At 45.7% G+C, this 16,439-nt stretch overlaps 2 protein-coding genes across 2 annotated transcripts; both read right to left on the bottom strand.

Moving 5' to 3' along the window:
• Window positions 1–1,023: 1,023 nt before the first annotated feature.
• LOC123191836 (UPF0481 protein At3g47200-like) lies at window positions 1,024–2,641 on the bottom strand. Its single transcript, XM_044604415.1, has one exon. It carries the CDS (start codon window positions 2,464–2,466, stop codon window positions 1,024–1,026), a length of 1,443 nt encoding a protein of 480 aa, XP_044460350.1. The 5' UTR covers window positions 2,467–2,641.
• A 224-nt stretch (window positions 2,642–2,865) lies between these two features.
• Window positions 2,866–5,910, bottom strand: LOC123190164 (uncharacterized protein At4g15545). Its single transcript, XM_044602758.1, has 9 exons — window positions 5,475–5,910; window positions 5,330–5,398; window positions 4,378–4,431; window positions 4,194–4,269; window positions 4,035–4,103; window positions 3,695–3,937; window positions 3,568–3,610; window positions 3,421–3,499; window positions 2,866–3,324 (listed from the first exon to the last, which is right to left on the bottom strand). The coding sequence occupies exons 1-9, from the start codon at window positions 5,742–5,744 to the stop codon at window positions 3,232–3,234; spliced, it is 996 nt and encodes a 331-aa protein (XP_044458693.1). The 5' UTR covers window positions 5,745–5,910; the 3' UTR covers window positions 2,866–3,231.
• Between the last annotated feature and the right edge of the window lie 10,529 nt (window positions 5,911–16,439).

Genomic DNA, 16,439 nt, shown 5'->3' with positions numbered 1-16,439 from the left:
ATAGTCTTCATGTTCTTGTAGCCAAACCTGTACACCATGGTGCGCACCGGCCTATGGACCCTGTCAGGGCCGGCCCTGGGCCATGGCAACGAGTGCGACGGCCTAGGGCCCAGCCTCAGCAGGGGCCCATGTATCTCAAGAAAAATAGACTACTAGTACACAAGAGAAGCAGGCCTGACCCATAAAGAAGGAAACAAGTCACGCACGAACAGCAAATCTTTATCCTCAACTCAAAAAAAAGAAGCAAATCTTTATCCTTCGCTGGCTCCTTGAATCACACCCTCGTTCATCTCCCATTCTCCATCTTCTTTCCCAATTAATTGCCCCAAGTTCCTAAGAGGCCGGGCCCCAATTCCCAAAGCTAATCAATGAATTTCTTTGGTTCCTCGCGTCCTATAAACAGCCCCAAGAAACCCGGCGGACGGAGGCCAGCCGGCGACACACTCTAGTCCTAGGCCCCTGGGAAGAACGCGAGAGCAGTTTGGCCGTCCTTCCTCAGTTAGCTGTGGTCAGTGTGTGAGGGCAAGCAATGCAGACGTGAAGTCCAGGCACTGTTGAAGCGAAGCAACAAAGCCATTGCTGATTCAGGTAATTTTTAGATCATAATTCCTTGATCTTTGTCTACTTATTTCTGTTATGATCAGTTGAGATAATAATCAAAATTCATGAGATGAACCATTGCTGATGTTTAACCTACTCAATTCCTCTTTTTTGTACAAATTGCAGTCATGTAAACTCTGCTGGTTGTGTCGTTGCATGAATTTTGATTATTGGATAGATGGAGCATAGAATTTCTTCTAATTTACGCCAAAACCAAGATTTAAGAATCAGGTGCTCTCTCCTTTTTTTTTGTAAGAATGTTTCAAAAATGCAATTATCATCTGGTTGTGAGAAAAGTAAAAGTAGCTAACATGTAAATCAATTAACTGAATCTGAAAACGGTGCTACGTCCTTTACTGAAAGAAAAATTGAGTCCATTATAAGGGCCCATTATATGAAGCTCGCACAAGGGACTCTAAGATGCTAGGGCCGGCCCTGGACCCTGTAGTTCTCGATGGCCAGCATGGTGCGGACGTAGCATCTCCCGGGCCGCAGGTGCTTCTCCAGGCTGATGAAGAGGCGGAGAGCGTCCTCGTTGGTCAGCCCCGCTCCCCCCTGCAAGATGTGATTCGTGCGCAGCTCCTGCACGTCCTCCACGCGGTCCGTCACCATGCCCAGCAGGCAGAGGTACGAGCACACGGTGGACCGCTCCTCGTCGGCCTCGTAGAAGTCCGGAGTCGTGCACAGCTCCAGCGCCGCCATGTTGACGAGGAACCCCGCGTTCGCGTCGTCCAGGGACAGCGGCGCCAGGAAGAGCTCGCCGGAGAGCAACCCCTTCTTGACGCCCATCTCCTTCAGCTCCGCCCCCGTCTTGGTGGCCGTCAGCTGGATGCCCATCTCCGCGAGCTCCACGGCGCTCACGGAGATGGACACCTTCTCGGCCTTCTCGGATAGGCCGCGGGAGGAGGAGTCGGACGAGAGCTTGGTGCCGGTTCCGACGATGTAGTGCCGCAGGAGGCCGAGGAGGTGCGGCGGCGTGTAGCTGCTGTCCCACGCGGGAGGTTTCTCGCCGAGGGCCTGCCGGGCCTGCAGGGAGCCTTTCACGCGTCCGACGAGCTTCGGCAGGTCCAGGCCGGGCGCGGGCACGAAGCTCATGAGCGTCTCGACCACCACCCACGGGAGCTGGTTCTCGAGCAGCACGACGTCGGAGAAGATGCGGTCGGAGTCGGAGCTGAAGGCGCTCCTCAGCGCCGGGTCTACTGCCATCCCCTCCTCGTCGTCGTCGTCGTCGCCGTCCGTGCACGCGAACAGCAGGTACTGCAGCAGGAAGCAGCCGTCGAAGAACATCATGGGCTTGAAGTCGTCGTCAGCGAGACCCCGCACCCTGCCCTCGTCGTAGCAGCCGCGGGCCTCGTCGGCGACGGCGCAGACCGCGGCGTACACCTCCTCGACGGAGCGGCCCGAGGCCCTGACGAAGTGCCAGGAGGCCACGTGCTTGGTGCTCTCCATCTGCAGGACGGCGGGGCTCAGGCCGTGGTGGTAGGGGCCGATGGAGACGGTCCTGGGCGCGGCGTAGCGCTCGGCGAGGTCCACCATGCTCACCGGGAACAGGTGGATCTTCGTCTCCGCCATGCCGAGCTTGTCCTCGAACGCCCGCGCTGCTTCCTCGAACGCCTCCACCGGACCGCTCCATTCGTACCGGCCATGGTGATTGTCAGTGGTGCTCTCCACCATGACCAGCTGGTGCTGGTGCTGCCGTCCGCTGGAGCTGACGGCCAGATCACCGTGGCTAGCAGCAGGAGCAGCGACTGTCATCTCCAGAGGGAGGCCAGGAACCCATGCAGTAGCTGCTGGCTCCATGGCCGCCGGACCCCCATTCCAGTAATCGGCCACGGCCAGCTGATACTCCCAAGGTACTTGCTGCATGTCAACAACCAAAGAGAACTACTGGAATCTACGTAACAAATACAAAATGGCCGAACTACCAGAGAATGAAGAGAGAAGAACAAGAGTTGAGAAGCAAAAGACTGCATCAGTTAACAAATACAAAATGGCCGAACTACCAGAGAATGAAGAGAGAAGAACAAGGTCTATTCGTCCTCTTTATAGACCAACCACAAGGTCTATTCATCGTAATAATATGCGGATTGCATAATGTACAGAGGAAACCTTTCGACTTTTTCGACGTGCAATGCAACACAACCTGGAGGAACCTTTTCAACTTTGGATCCATGATTAACATAGTATTAGGCTTTTATAATGTCATGATGATGTGCACGCCTTAACGAATCTGCAGGCTGAGTGTGCAGTAGGAAAGACAGGAGGTGCTGAAAACGAGCTTCAATTCACAAGTCAATTACACAGACCAATATATCTGACAAGTCTCAACTTCCACTTGTTCGCAAAAAGAAAAGAAACTTTTCCTTGTTGAAATGCATGCATGACCATACCCATTTACATCATGTTATTGAGGATGGCCGCACCAAAACTACAATGGCCTATGCACAGATTTCTAAGAATATGATCTTGTGATCATCGAGAACTCCAACGATACACGCTCTCTTGGTAACAGATGACCTGGCATAGGAATTATTACCCCAGCAGAATGGTACCGTCGTTTAGACGGAAGAGACATGCCGATGAACTAAACCAGCTTGTTCAAAAGAAGAAATACGGCAGCCTATGACAGGTTCACGATTGGTTGCGGTTAAGCATATTCTGGAAAGAAATGTATAAGTCTTTGTGCTCTGTTCCAAAAATCTCCTCTGCTTTTGACAAGGTGTCCTGTAGAAATTGATCAAGTAGAAATCATCACATTACATGTTTTTTGTGGATATACTAATGAACTGAGAGGTTATAAATACTGGTGAACCGTGCTACCTCTCGCGATTGTTTCTGTGCATTAAATTCCTTAATATTTGCCAAGAATGCTCCAAATTGCTCATAAGATAGTCGTGTCCTGGTATTTGTACCCACAAGTGTTATAGTATGAACAAACTAAAGAGAGTAGACAGCATAGTGACCAACCGTGCTTGTCGGAAGAATTCCTTTCCATCTATACGAGGTCGCCCTGGAAATATAAAAGAACAAACATGTTAAGGAACTATCCTAAATGAATATAGCAGACCCCCATTGATAATCCACTGTGTAAGACCTGTAAATGAGCGGCGTTGAGGAGAGACAGGGGCTGAATACTGATGACTTGATCCATTCCATGATGAAAATGCCGATTGGTCTTCAGAACGTGATCTTGTAGGCGATGTTGGACCAGAATAGAACTTCGGAGTGGATGGACCAGTTGAATATGCTAGTGGGGAACCACTAGAGGATGAAATAATTGGTGTTGAACCAGGAGTTATTTGGGGGGCTACATATGGTGTGATTGAGAACTGGTATCCTGTAAATACTTCCATAGTAAGCAACTGACAGTCGGAAAAAAAATGTAATATTTGTTATGATTTAGTTGTTCAACAGTAAGAGTTAACTAATGACACCTTGGGCTGATTCGGTGATTGTAGATCTGCTGGAAGTATTTGAAGAGGTGTGACTGCTTGAAACTTCATCTGTCCATTCAAATATTCAATATGAAATCAAGGGAAAGACACAAACTTTGTCTAAACAGAAGTTTTCGAACTTTTGAGGTTGAGCAGCACCTTTCCAGGAAGGACTCCGAGCGGTCCCACTATTTTCTGCATCTACATCACGATCTTCACCTGTTTCTGACAATTGCTGTGAAGTTTTGCAGGTAACATTACTTGTCACCAATCAAGACCAGCACAACCGAAACTAGAAATATCTGAGTAAGTGGGAAAGACCATATTGATTGATAATACTCACCAGTAAATTATCTTCACTCAGAGATTTCATCAACTGCTTCTTAAATGCCTCTAACTGCGAAGAACAAAAGTTCTTCAGTAATTCGTCAACTAGCAAGCAAAAAAAAATCATGTTGATGTTGATTTGGATAATTAGAGTTATGATCAAGTTAACGGTAATTAGCATTCCCTTGTAAGCTCATACCAAGCATTGAGATGAATGGAGACAATAGTTACAGATTTGTGTAACCGACAGTAAAGCATTCATCAGTCACGGATCTTGTTTTCTTTCTTTCAAACCAATCACCACAAATCTGGTTTAGTATCTCGGTCTTCTAAATTTCTTTGTTTCAAAATTAGCTACCCATCACAGGGTTCACTATGAGCACAACGAAGTCAAGTTAGTCTGCCAGCCACATCACCTTATCGCTTAATGGCCTGTTTTTAGTTGAAGCCCCAATACAAGTAAAACTGTACCGAATCGTTTGCAACACTGAAATTGACAAAACTAACAGGACTTGCAATCAGGATTTCGTAGTCCAGCCTAAGCTGATTGAAGCTGTGAAATTTCCATTATGCAACCTTGATAATAAGTCAAACAAAAGCTTTAACTTCCATCAGAGTGACACTAAAACTTACAGAAATTTGTGAAAGTGCAGTCAGCAGTGGAAAGACAAATTCCATCCAATTTCATGAAATGCTGAGTGTTCAGACTCCACCTTCGCCAATGGCCAACAATCATGGGCATTGGAAGCCACATCAAACCATAAACAGGCAAATTAAACTAACATGACACGTCTTTAGTCTAGGTTTGTACTAAATAGACACTACAAGTCTAAAATCCACGCTTCTAATCAAAATTAACAGGTTCCTCAAACAAATACACTCTAAGAATGAAAAATCCTAGTGAGAAATCAGAGAAATCCCACCAAGATCGGAGCTAAAAGATATATACAAAAAATGGGAAATCGCACCTTTGCCAAGTTCCTCGACAGCTTCTTGGCCGTCAGGGCGAGCGTGTCCCTCTCCTTCACCAGCTTCGCCTGCAATCAAGCACGACAGGCTAAGCACAAATCTGAATTTCACGGGGGACAAACGTGTCCGGCGACAGGAGCGCACGTTCTCGTCGAGCGCGGCGAGGAGGCGGGCGTCGGAGTCGGCGAGGCGGGCGCGGAGGTCGGCCTCGCCGCGGTCGCGGTCGGCGAGGTCCCTGCGGAGGCGCGCGACGTCGGCCTCGAGGCGGGAGACGCGGGACGCGATGGCCATGGAGGTGATCTTGCGCGCGACGTCCAGCTGCTCGTACGGGTCGGTGGGGATCACGGCCAGGATCTCGTCAGGCAGGTGGAAGTCCACCCCCGTGGCCGCCCCCGCCACCTCCTGCCTCGCCATCGCTGCCTCCGCCGCCGCCGGGTGCGGACGGGCAACGCCGGCGCTCCTGGGGGAGGTGGCGGCTGCGGCGGTCGTCGCCGGCGCCGGGGAGGGGCAGGACTGGAAATTTTCTAACGATGCGTTCTTTCCTTCCAATTTTTTTAGTAGGAGTATATTTGTCTTTGGGATGTGATGTGGATTGGCAGCTGTATACTGTTGGAGCTCCAACTCATTTTTCCATGCCGCGCACGGTTTCCATGTTTGCTTTGTCTTGGCTTCCTTTTCTTTTGTCCATTTTTCTTCCTAAAATTTTGTATTCACGCTACTTTCTAAAAAGGTTTAATGAACTTTTCTTTGTTGTCTTTTTGGTCTTCTGCTAGTGGCATATACAGTCGCACCCACAAGATAAATAAGGGTTGGTAGGAAAAGGCTCATACGAAAATGATACGGTTATGTAAATTAATATGTGATTGAATGGTCAGAGCATTCACAGATCTGGAAAATCAGGCCAAATATACGGCCGCGGGTGCGCCTGCATCCTTTTCTTCGCCTGCATCCTTGTTGCATGCCCCGTTGCTGCCATAGTCGCCCTCGCCGTCTCGTAGTCCCTACACTCGTTGATCTTTTTCTTCTTCTTCTCAAGCCACTTCTTGGCATGCTTATCCAAGAGGCTTTCGTCCATCAATATAATATTCGCATCCTCCGCGTCCCGTGCGATTTGCAACCTCTCTTTCTCGAGCTCAATCTATCCAAATGTCTTGGCCTTCTTGAGCTCCCATTTGATTGCCGTCTCTTGCTTCTCCAACTGGATCTTCTCCCTCTCACTTTTCAGCTTCTTCTCCGTCCTCTCTCGATCCCCATCCTTCCACTTATTTTGTGTATTCAACATGAGCTTGTACCTCTCCTTCTTGTTCTCCCTCACCGCAAAAATGCATGTTCATATGGACGACATTTTTGTAGTCGCGGCGTCACGGGAGGCCCTTGCCTTCTCCCAATTGTTCCCCATGACTTGCTGGTTATCCTTTGGCACGGTGGCTCTTCCATTCTCCACGAAAATATATTCCTCTTGTTCGTCCAACCCATTTGATTGCTGGGAGCTTGAGCCATCATTCCTCTTCTTGTCGGCCTTGAGATCGCCCATAAGTTATGTCCATTTTGGTCGGCCATTCAATATGATTCAACAATAGCTAAACGCAAATGACTTCTTCTTTGTTTTGTGAAACATAGTGGCTGCCACCGCCGTCTAGCAAACGAAATATGTATGAGCATGAGAATGCAGAAAAAAAACAAGCATACGCAAATGATGACAAGATGAAGTAGCTTATGTGAGCTGTCACTCCCATCACATTTTGAGGGTGTTCGGTCACTTGTGAGTAGTAACCGACATACTTGTTCACTTTCCCTTGAATGCTACCCATCGATGTCGGAGAGATGCGACATTACGGTTCGTGACTATATGATGCGTGAAGGAAATATGCCCTAGAGGCAATAATAAAGTTAATATTTATTTCCTTATATCATGATAAATGTTTATTATTCATGCTAGAATTGTATTAACTGGAAACATAAACATGTGTGAATACATAGACAAACAGAGTGTCACTAGTATGCCTCTACTTGACTAGCTCGTTAATTAAAGATGGTTATGTTTTCTAACCATAGACATGAGTTGTCATTTGATTAACGGGATCACATCATTAGGAGAATGATGTGATTGACTTGACCCATTCGGTTAGCTTAGCACTTGATCGTTTAGTATGTTGCTATTGCTTTCTTCATGACTTATACATGTTCCTATGACTATGAGATTATGCAACTCCTGTTTACCGGAGGAACACTTTATGTGCTACCAAATGTCACAACGTAACTAGGTGATTATAAAGGTGTTCTACAGGTGTCTCCGAAGGTACTTGTTGGGTTGGCGTATTTCGAGATTAGGATTTGTCACTCCGATTGTCGGAGAGGTATCTCTGGGCCCACTCGGTAATACACATCACTATAAGCCTTGCAAGTATTGTAACTAATGAGTTAGTTGTAGAATGATGTATTACGGAACGAGTAAAGAGACTTGCCGGTAACGAGATTGAACTAGGTATTGAGATACCGACAATCGAATCTCGGGCAAGTAACATACCGATGACAAAGGGAACAACCTATGTTGTTATGCGGTTTGACCGATAAAGATCTTCATAGAATATGTAGGAGCCAATATGAGCATCCAGGTTCCGCTATTGGTTATTGACCGGAGACGTGTCTCGGTCATGTCTACATTGTTCTCGAACCTGTAGGGTCCGCACGCTTAAAGTTCAGTGACGATCGGTATTGTGAGTTTTAGTGTTTTGATGTACCGAAGGTACTTCGGAGTCCCAAATATGATCACGGACATAACGAGGAGTCTCGAAATGGTCGAGACGTAAAAATCGATATATTGGACGACTATGTTTGGACACCGGAAGGGTTCCAGGAGGTTTCGGGCATATACCGGAGTACCGGGGGGTTACCGGAACCCCCCGGGAGTTAATTGGGCCTCATGGGCCCTAGTGGGAGAAGAGGAGGGGTGGCCAGGGCAGCCGCGCGCCCCCTCCCCCTCTAGTCCGAATTGGACAAGGAGGGGGGCGCCCCTCTTTTCCTTCTCTTCCCCTCTCTCTTCCTTCCCTTCTCCTACTCCTACTTGGAAGGGAGGCCTACTCCCGGTGGGAGTAGGACTCCTTGCTACCTCTTGAACACTGTGTTGGATTTCCTTGAAGAGGAAAGGATGATGCGGCAAAGTAGCATAAGTATTTCCCTCAGTTTTTGAGAACCAAGATATCAATCCAGTATGAGGCTACGCGCGAGTCCCTCGTACCTGCACAAAGCAAATAACTCCTCGCAACCAACGCGATAAGGGGTTGTCAATCCCTTCACGGTCACTTACGAGAGTGAGATCTGATAGAGATGATAGATAATATTTTTTGTATTTTTAGGATAAAGATGCAAAGTAAAAAAAGCAAAGTAAAAAAGCAAAGGCAATAATAAAGTGATGGAAGATTAATATGATGAAGATAGACCCTGGGGCCATAGATTTCACTAGTGGCTTCTCTCAAGAGCATAAGTATTTTACGGTGGGTGAACGAATTACTGTTGAGCAATTGACAGAATTGAGCATAGTTATGAGAATATCTAGGTATGATCATGTATATAGGCATCACGTCCGAGACAAGTAGACCGACTCCTGCCTGCATCTACTACTATTACTCCACTCATCGACCGCTATCCAGCATGCATCTAGAGTATTAAGTTAAAAACAGAGTAACGCCTTAAGCAAGATGACATGATGTAGAGGGATAAATTCATGCAATATGATAAAAACCTCATCTTGTTATCCTCGATGGCAATAATACAATACGTGTCTTGCTGCCCCTACTGTCACTGGGAAAGGACACCGCAAGATTGAACCCAAAGCTAAGCACTTCTCCCATTGCAACAAAAACCAATCTAGTAGGCCAAACCAAACTGATAATTCGAAGAGACTTGCAAAGATAACCAATCATACATCAAAGAATTTAGAGAAGATTCAAATATTGTTCATAGATAATCTTGATCATAAACCACAATTCATCGGTCTCAACAAACACACCGCAAAAAGAAGATTACATCGAATAGATCTCCACGAGAGAGGGGGAGAACATTGTATTGAGATCCAAAAAGAGAGAAGAAGCCATCTAGCTACTAACTATGGACCCGAAGGTCTGAGGTAAACTACTCACACTTCATCGGAGGGGCTATGATGATGTAGAAGCCCTCCGTGGTGAATGCCCTCTCCGGCGGAGCTCCGGAACAGGCCCCAAGATGGGATCTCGTGGGTACAGAAGGTTGCGGCGGTGGAATTAGGTTTTTGGCTCCGTATCTGATCGTTTGGGGGTATGTAGGTATATATAGGAGGAAGAAGTATGTCGGTGGAGCTTCGGGGGCCCCATGAGGGTGGGGCGCGCTTAGGGGGGAGGGCGCGCCCCCCTACCTCGTGCCCACCTCGAAGCTTCCTTGGCGTAGGGTCCAAGTCTCCTGGGTCATATTCGGTGAGAAAATCACATTCCCGAAGGTTTCATTCCGTTTGGACTCCGTTTGATATTTCGTTTCTTCGAAACTCTGAAATAGGCAAAAAACAACAATTCTGGGTTGGGCCTTCGGTTAATAGGTTAGTCCTAAAAATAATATAAAAGTGGAAAATAAAGCCCAATATGGTCCAAAACAGTAGATAATATAGCATGGAGCAATCAAAAATTATAGATACGTTGGAGACGTATCACTCCTCAGGGGGCGCGCCTAGGGAGGCCGGCCTCCTCCCCCTCCTCCACTCCTTTATATATGGGGAGGGGGCACCCCTTGGAGACACAACAATTGATCATTGATCTCTTAGCCGTGTGCAGTGCCCCCCTCCACCGTAATCCACCTCGATAATATCGTAGCGGTGCTTAGGCGAAGCCCTGCGTCGGTAGCATCATCATCACCGTCATCACACCGTCGTGCTGACGAAACTCTCCGGCGAAGCTCTGCTGGATCGGAGCTCGCGGGACGTCATCGAGTTGAACGTGTGCTGAACTCGGAGGTGTCGTGCGTTCGGTACTTGGATCGGTCGGATCGTGAAGACGTACGACTACATCAACCACGTTGTGCTAATGCTTCTGCTTTCGGTCTACGAGGGTATGTGAACACACTCTCCCCTCTCGTTGCTATGCATCACCATGATCCTGTGTGTACGTAGGAAAATTTTGAAATTACTACGTTCCCCAATATTGGCATCCGAGCCAGGTTTTATGCGTAGATGTTATATGCACGAGTAGAACACAAGTGAGTTGTGGGAGATACAAGTCATACTGCTTACCAGCATGTCACACTTTCGTTCAGAGATATTGTTGGATGAAGCGGCCCGGACTGACATTACGCGTACGCTTACGCGAGACTGGTTTTACCGCCGTGCTTTGCACACAGGTGACTAGCGGGTGTCAGTTTCTCCAACTTTAGTTGAATCAAGTGTGGCTACGCCCGGTCCTTGAGAAGGTTAAAACAGCACTAACTTGACAAACTATCGTTGTGTTTTTGATGCGTAGGTAAGAACGGTTCTTACTCAGCCCGTAGCAGCCACGTAAAACTTGCAACAAACAAAGTAGAGGACGTCTAACTTGTTTTTGTAGGGCATGTTGTGATGTGATATGGTCAAGACATGATGCTAAATTTTATTGTATGAGATAATCATGTTTTGTAACCGAGTTATCGGCAACTGGCATGAACGGTTGTCGCTTTATTGTATGCAATGCAATCGCCTTGTAATTGCTTTACTTTATCACTAAGCGGTAGCGATAGTCATAGAAGTAATAGTTGGCGAGACGACAACGATGCTACGATGGAGATCAAGGTGTCGCGCCGGTGACGATGGTGATCATGACGGTGCTTCGGAGATGAAGATCACAAGCACAAGATGATGATGGCCATATCATATCACTTATATTGATTGCATGTGATGTTTATCCTTTATGCATCTTTTTTTGCTTTGATTGACGGTAGCATTATAAGATGATCTCTCACTAAATTTCAAGATAAAAGTGTTTTCCCTGAGTATGCACTATTGCCAAAGTTCGTCGTGTCGATGATCGGGTGTGATAAGCTCAACGTTCATCTACAACGGGTGCAAGCCAGTTTTGCACACGCAGAATACTCGGGTTAAACTTGACGAGCCTAGCATATGCAGATATGGCCTCGGAACACTGAGATCGAAAGGTCGAGCATGAATCATATAGTAGATATGATCAACATAGTGATGTTCACCATTGAAAACTACTCCATTTCACATGATGATCGGTTATGGTTTAGTTGATTTAGATTACGTGATCACTTAGATGATTAGAGGGATGTCTATTTAAGTGGGAGTTCTTAAGTAACATGATTAACTGAACTTAAATTTATCATGAACTTAGTACGTGATAGTATTTTGCTTGTCTATGTTGTTGTAGATAGATAGCCCGTGCTGTTGTTCCATTGAATTTTAATGCATTCCTTGAGAAAGCAAAGTTGAAAGATGATGGTAGCAATTACATGGACTGGGTTCGTAACTTGAGGATTATCCTCATTGCCGCACAGAAGAATTACGTCCTGGAAGCACCGCTAGGTGCCAAACCTGCTGCAGGAGCAACACCAGATGTTATGAACGTCTCGCAGAGCAAAGCTGATGACTACTCGATAGTTCAGTGTGCCATGCTTTACGGCTTAGAACCGGGACTTCAACGACGTTTTGAACATCATGGAGCATATGAGATGTTCCAGGAGTTGAAGTTAATATTTCAAGCAAATGCCTGGATTGAGAGATATGAAGTCTCCAATAAGTTCTACAGCTGCAAGATGGAGAAGAACAGTTCTATTAGTGAGCATATACTCAGAATGTCTGGGTATAACAATCACTTAATTCAACTGGGAGTTAATCTTCCGGATGATAGTGTTATTGACATAATTCTTCAATCACTGCCACCAAGCTACAAGAGTTTCGTGATGAACTATAACATGCAAGGGATGGATAAGACGATTCCCGAGCTCTTCGCAATGCTAAAGGTTGCGGAGGTAGAAATCAAGAAGGAGCATAAAGTGTTGATGGTCAACAAGACCACCAGTTTCAAGAAAAAGGGCAAAGGGAAGAAGAAGGGGAACTTCAAGAAGAACGGCAAACAAGTTGTTGTTCAGGAGAAGAAATCCAAGTCTGGACCCAAGCCTGAGACTGAGTGCTTCTACTGCAAGCAAACTGGTCACTGGAAGCGGAATTGCCCCAAGTATTTGGCGGATAAGAAGGATGGCAAGGTGAACAAAGGTATATGTGATATACATATTATTGATGTGTACCTTACTAGAGCTTGAAGTAGCACCTGGGGATTTGATACTGGTTCTGTTGCTAATATTTGCAACTCGAAACAGGGACTACAGATTAAGCGAAGACTGGCTAAGGACGAGGTGACGATGCGCGTGGGAAATGGTTCCAAAGTCGATGTGATCGCCGTCGGCACGCTACCTCTACATCTATCTTCGAGATTAGTTTTAGACCTAAATAATTGTTATTTGGTGCCAGCGTTGAGCATGAACATTATATTTGGATCTTGTTCGATGCGAGACGGTTATTCATTTAAATTTGAGAATAATGGTTGTTCTATTTATATGAGTAATATATTTTATGGTCATGCACCCTTGAAGAGTGGTCTATTTGTGTTAAATCTTGATAGTAGTGACACACATATTCATAATGTTGAAACCAAAAGATGCAGAGTTGATAATGATAGTGCAACTTATTTGTGGCACTGCCGTTTGGGTCATATTGGTGTAAAGCGCATGAAGAAACTCCATACTGATGGACTTTTGGAATCACTTAATTATGAATCACTTGGTACTTGCGAACCATGCCTCATGGGAAAGATGACTAAAACGCCATTCTCCGAAACAATGGAGTGAGCAACAGATTTGTTGAAAATCATACATACTGATGTATATGGTCCGATGAATATTGAGGCTCGTGGCGGGTATCGTTATTTTCTCACCTTCACAGATGATTTGAGCAGATATGGGTATATCTACTTAATGAAACATAAGTCTGAAACGTTTGAAAAGTTCAAAGAATTTCAGAGTGAAGTGGAAAATCATCGTAACAAGAAAATAAAGTTTCTACGATCTGATCGTGGAGGAGAATATTTGAGTTACGAGTTTGGTCTATATTTGAAACAATGCAGAATAATTTCGCAACTCACGCCACCCGGAACACCATAGCGTAATGGTGTGTCCGAACATTGTAATCGTACTTTACTAGATATGGTGCGATCTACACTACTAGGGAAAATCCTATACACAGAATCTTACCAGCAGCGCGCTTTAAAATAAGGCGCTGCTGCTACGTAGCAGTAGCGTGCGCAAACAAAACTCGCTGCTAAAATAAATATAGCAGTAGCGCGCCCGCTGAAAGATGTGCTACTGCTACAATTCCCACGACGCCGATGCGAGGCTAGTTCTAGCAGCAGCACGTTATCATGAAGAGCGCTACTGCTACGGATCATAGCAGCAGCGCATTTCACCAATAAGCGCTACTGCTAAGTTTACTACAAAAATTTAGTCCCACCTCGCTCCATGAAGAGAGTTTCTACCGCCTTAAGTATGTTACTTCTCAAACTTTGACAAGCACTTGGTCTTCATTGAACTCTATGTGTAGAATTTGTGGCCGCAATATGAGTCTTCACTGGTTCCTAAACCGGTGAAGACTCATATTGACAAATTAGATTGTACACAAAAATATCGTTGATGATCAATATATTTTTGATGTCTATTTTTACATGCTGACACATAGCAGCAGCGCGTTCTTTGTGAAAGGCGCTACTGCTAGGTAGTTTAGCAGTAGCGCCTTTCTCTATAGCGCGCTACTGCTAAGCCATTCCATCTCCCAACCCCCACTCTCCTCTATCCGATCCACTCACACTCACACACTCACTGGATCTCCCTCTCAACCCCCCGCGCCGGTCCTCCCCCGTCACCCCTCCTCCCTGTGTGCCGCCGTCACCTCCTCCTCCTCGCTGGACTCGGTACCGGCCTCCTCCTCCGTCCTCCCTCCACTCGCCGCTGGCAGGCCCCTCCTCGCTCCGCCTTCCTCCTCCGGTCTGTCCACTCTCCACTCGCCGTCGGGCGGCCCCTCCTTGCTCTGCCTTCCTCCTCCGTCCTACTCTCTTCTTCCTCCTCGAGTCTCCCCTCCTTCTCCCTCCTCCCTGCTACATTTTGATTTAGTAGGCTAGTTCATATGCAACATTTTGATTTAGTTGATATGATTTAGTTGATTTAGTAGGCTAGTTGATTTAGAACATTTTGATTTAGTTGATTTAGTAGGCTAGTTGATTTAGTATGCACCATTTTATTGTTATTTTTCTGTACATGGATAGGTAGATGCTTTTGTTTTTTTGTAATAAGTTATTTTTTGGCAAAATGTAGGTGCCAATTTAGTTAAATTTGCCACTTGTTTTTTAATCAATTATCTTAGGCAATAGGGGCAAATTAGATGAAATGTCTTGGTAGGTGGTACCCTGATTTGGTAGATATTTGTGAAAAGTTTTTTCGGTAATAGGTGCCACCGAAATGCTTTGGTAGGTGGTACCTTGTCATATAATATGTTACTAGATCTTAGGATTACAATTGTCCATCAAATTGCTTCTCGCGGAAGAACAAAAAATATCACATGCTACTATTTTTCTTTCCTGTGAAGTGGATCGTTAATCCTTTGCTCATATTGCTTTAGGAAAATGGCGCCACCACCACCACCACTATGTCGACTGTGCAAGTCAAGGTGCGCCAGCAGCCTTGCAACTGGCAAGCTGTTCGGCATCTACTTCCAGACGAGTTTTCATCATGCGGCGGTAAGAAATTAGATGAAATGTAACAACTATTTTACTTTTAGTGTTGGCATTACTGCATTGTGTCATTTTGCTTTTTTACACAAATCGTCCCATGCAATGTGAGGTTGAAATTCAACAAGCTGACAGGAGACACTGTGACATTTGAGGCTCCTGGAAGGTCGTACACTATGGAGGTCGAGAAAGGACGCAATATGTCGCAGATTGGAGGAGATGGATGGGCCCGTTTCCTCGCCCGCATGCGTCTTACTGGTGGTGAGTTGATCAGCTTCTCCTTCAGAGCAGAAAGACCCAAGCTGGCTGTCATTTATCTCAACCAGGTGGAAGATGATGAAGCTGACGAAGATGATGAAGATGACGAAGATGATGAAGATAATGAGGACCCACTCGATGAAGATGATGAGAACCCACTTCATGAAGCCATCGTAGCTCAAAGAATGAGGCTGAGCGAGAAGGAGGTGTGCAACCTATGGGACATAATTCCGCCATGTGATGACTTTGTCGGGGTGCCATTCCTGACCCGCCTGACAAGTACCATGGTCGATCGGCATGAAATGGTATGTTATACTGACTGTAGTAATTTGATGATATATATATGCTTTATTGTTATACTTACAAATGCAAATTATCCGATGATATGCTTAGTGTAGAGTCCAATGATATGCTTTATGGAATCTAGTTGATGATATGCTTTAGTGTAGAGTCTGATCACATGCTTATTAGTAGAATTCATGATTAATTAGTACAAATGTGTAGTACTGTGTCTTTTGATAGTGTAGAAATCTAGACTTAATAGAAATATATTTGCAAGAGTATGTGCGAGGCTATTTATTAATTAACATGTTTTTCTTATTCAGAAATTGCCAAAGAACCTATCTGTGAGTTGTGGTATCGAGCCTGATGAAGAAGGCTCAGCTGGACTACGCCTTACCGCAAGGGGCTCCATCACCACCTTTACTTACCGCATGGACACAGATGGTCGCACACACTTAAACTCGGTTGGGTGGAAGAGATTCCTCGTTGGCAAGACTCTTCGTGTTGGACAGGCCATCCTAATTACTATCAGGAACACCCACCGCCCATGCTTGAGGATGATGATCGTCGTCGATATCATCTAGAACTACATATGATGATGTCGTTGATATCATGTAGAACTACATATGATGATCGTCGTCGATATCATCTAAAGCTACATATGATGATCGTCATTGATATCACCTAGTACTGCTTGAGGATGCATGTTCAGTATATATGAAATTGTTATCTAGTGCTCCCTCGGTTCCAAATTACTCGTCGTGGTTTTAGTTCAAATTTGAAC

Source organism: Triticum aestivum, chromosome 2A (assembly GCF_018294505.1).
Source record: "Triticum aestivum cultivar Chinese Spring chromosome 2A, IWGSC CS RefSeq v2.1, whole genome shotgun sequence".
In the NCBI taxonomy this organism is placed as follows: domain Eukaryota; kingdom Viridiplantae; phylum Streptophyta; class Magnoliopsida; order Poales; family Poaceae; genus Triticum; species Triticum aestivum.
The sequence above is the reverse complement of the archived record's forward strand: the minus strand, read 5'-3'. Positions and strand labels throughout refer to the sequence as shown.

Coding starts and splice junctions, on each gene's coding strand:
- LOC123191836 (XM_044604415.1), bottom strand. CDS start 2,466: ATGCAGCAAGTACCTTGGGAGTATCAGCTGGCCGTGGCCGATTACTGG.
- LOC123190164 (XM_044602758.1), bottom strand. CDS start 5,744: ATGGCGAGGCAGGAGGTGGCGGGGGCGGCCACGGGGGTGGACTTCCAC. Junction 4,432..5,329: donor TGTCGAGGAACTTGGCAAAG/GTGCGATTTCCC, acceptor TGTTCTTCGCAG/TTAGAGGCATTTAAGAAGCA. Junction 3,325..3,420: donor CACAGAAACAATCGCGAGAG/GTAGCACGGTTC, acceptor CAATTTCTACAG/GACACCTTGTCAAAAGCAGA.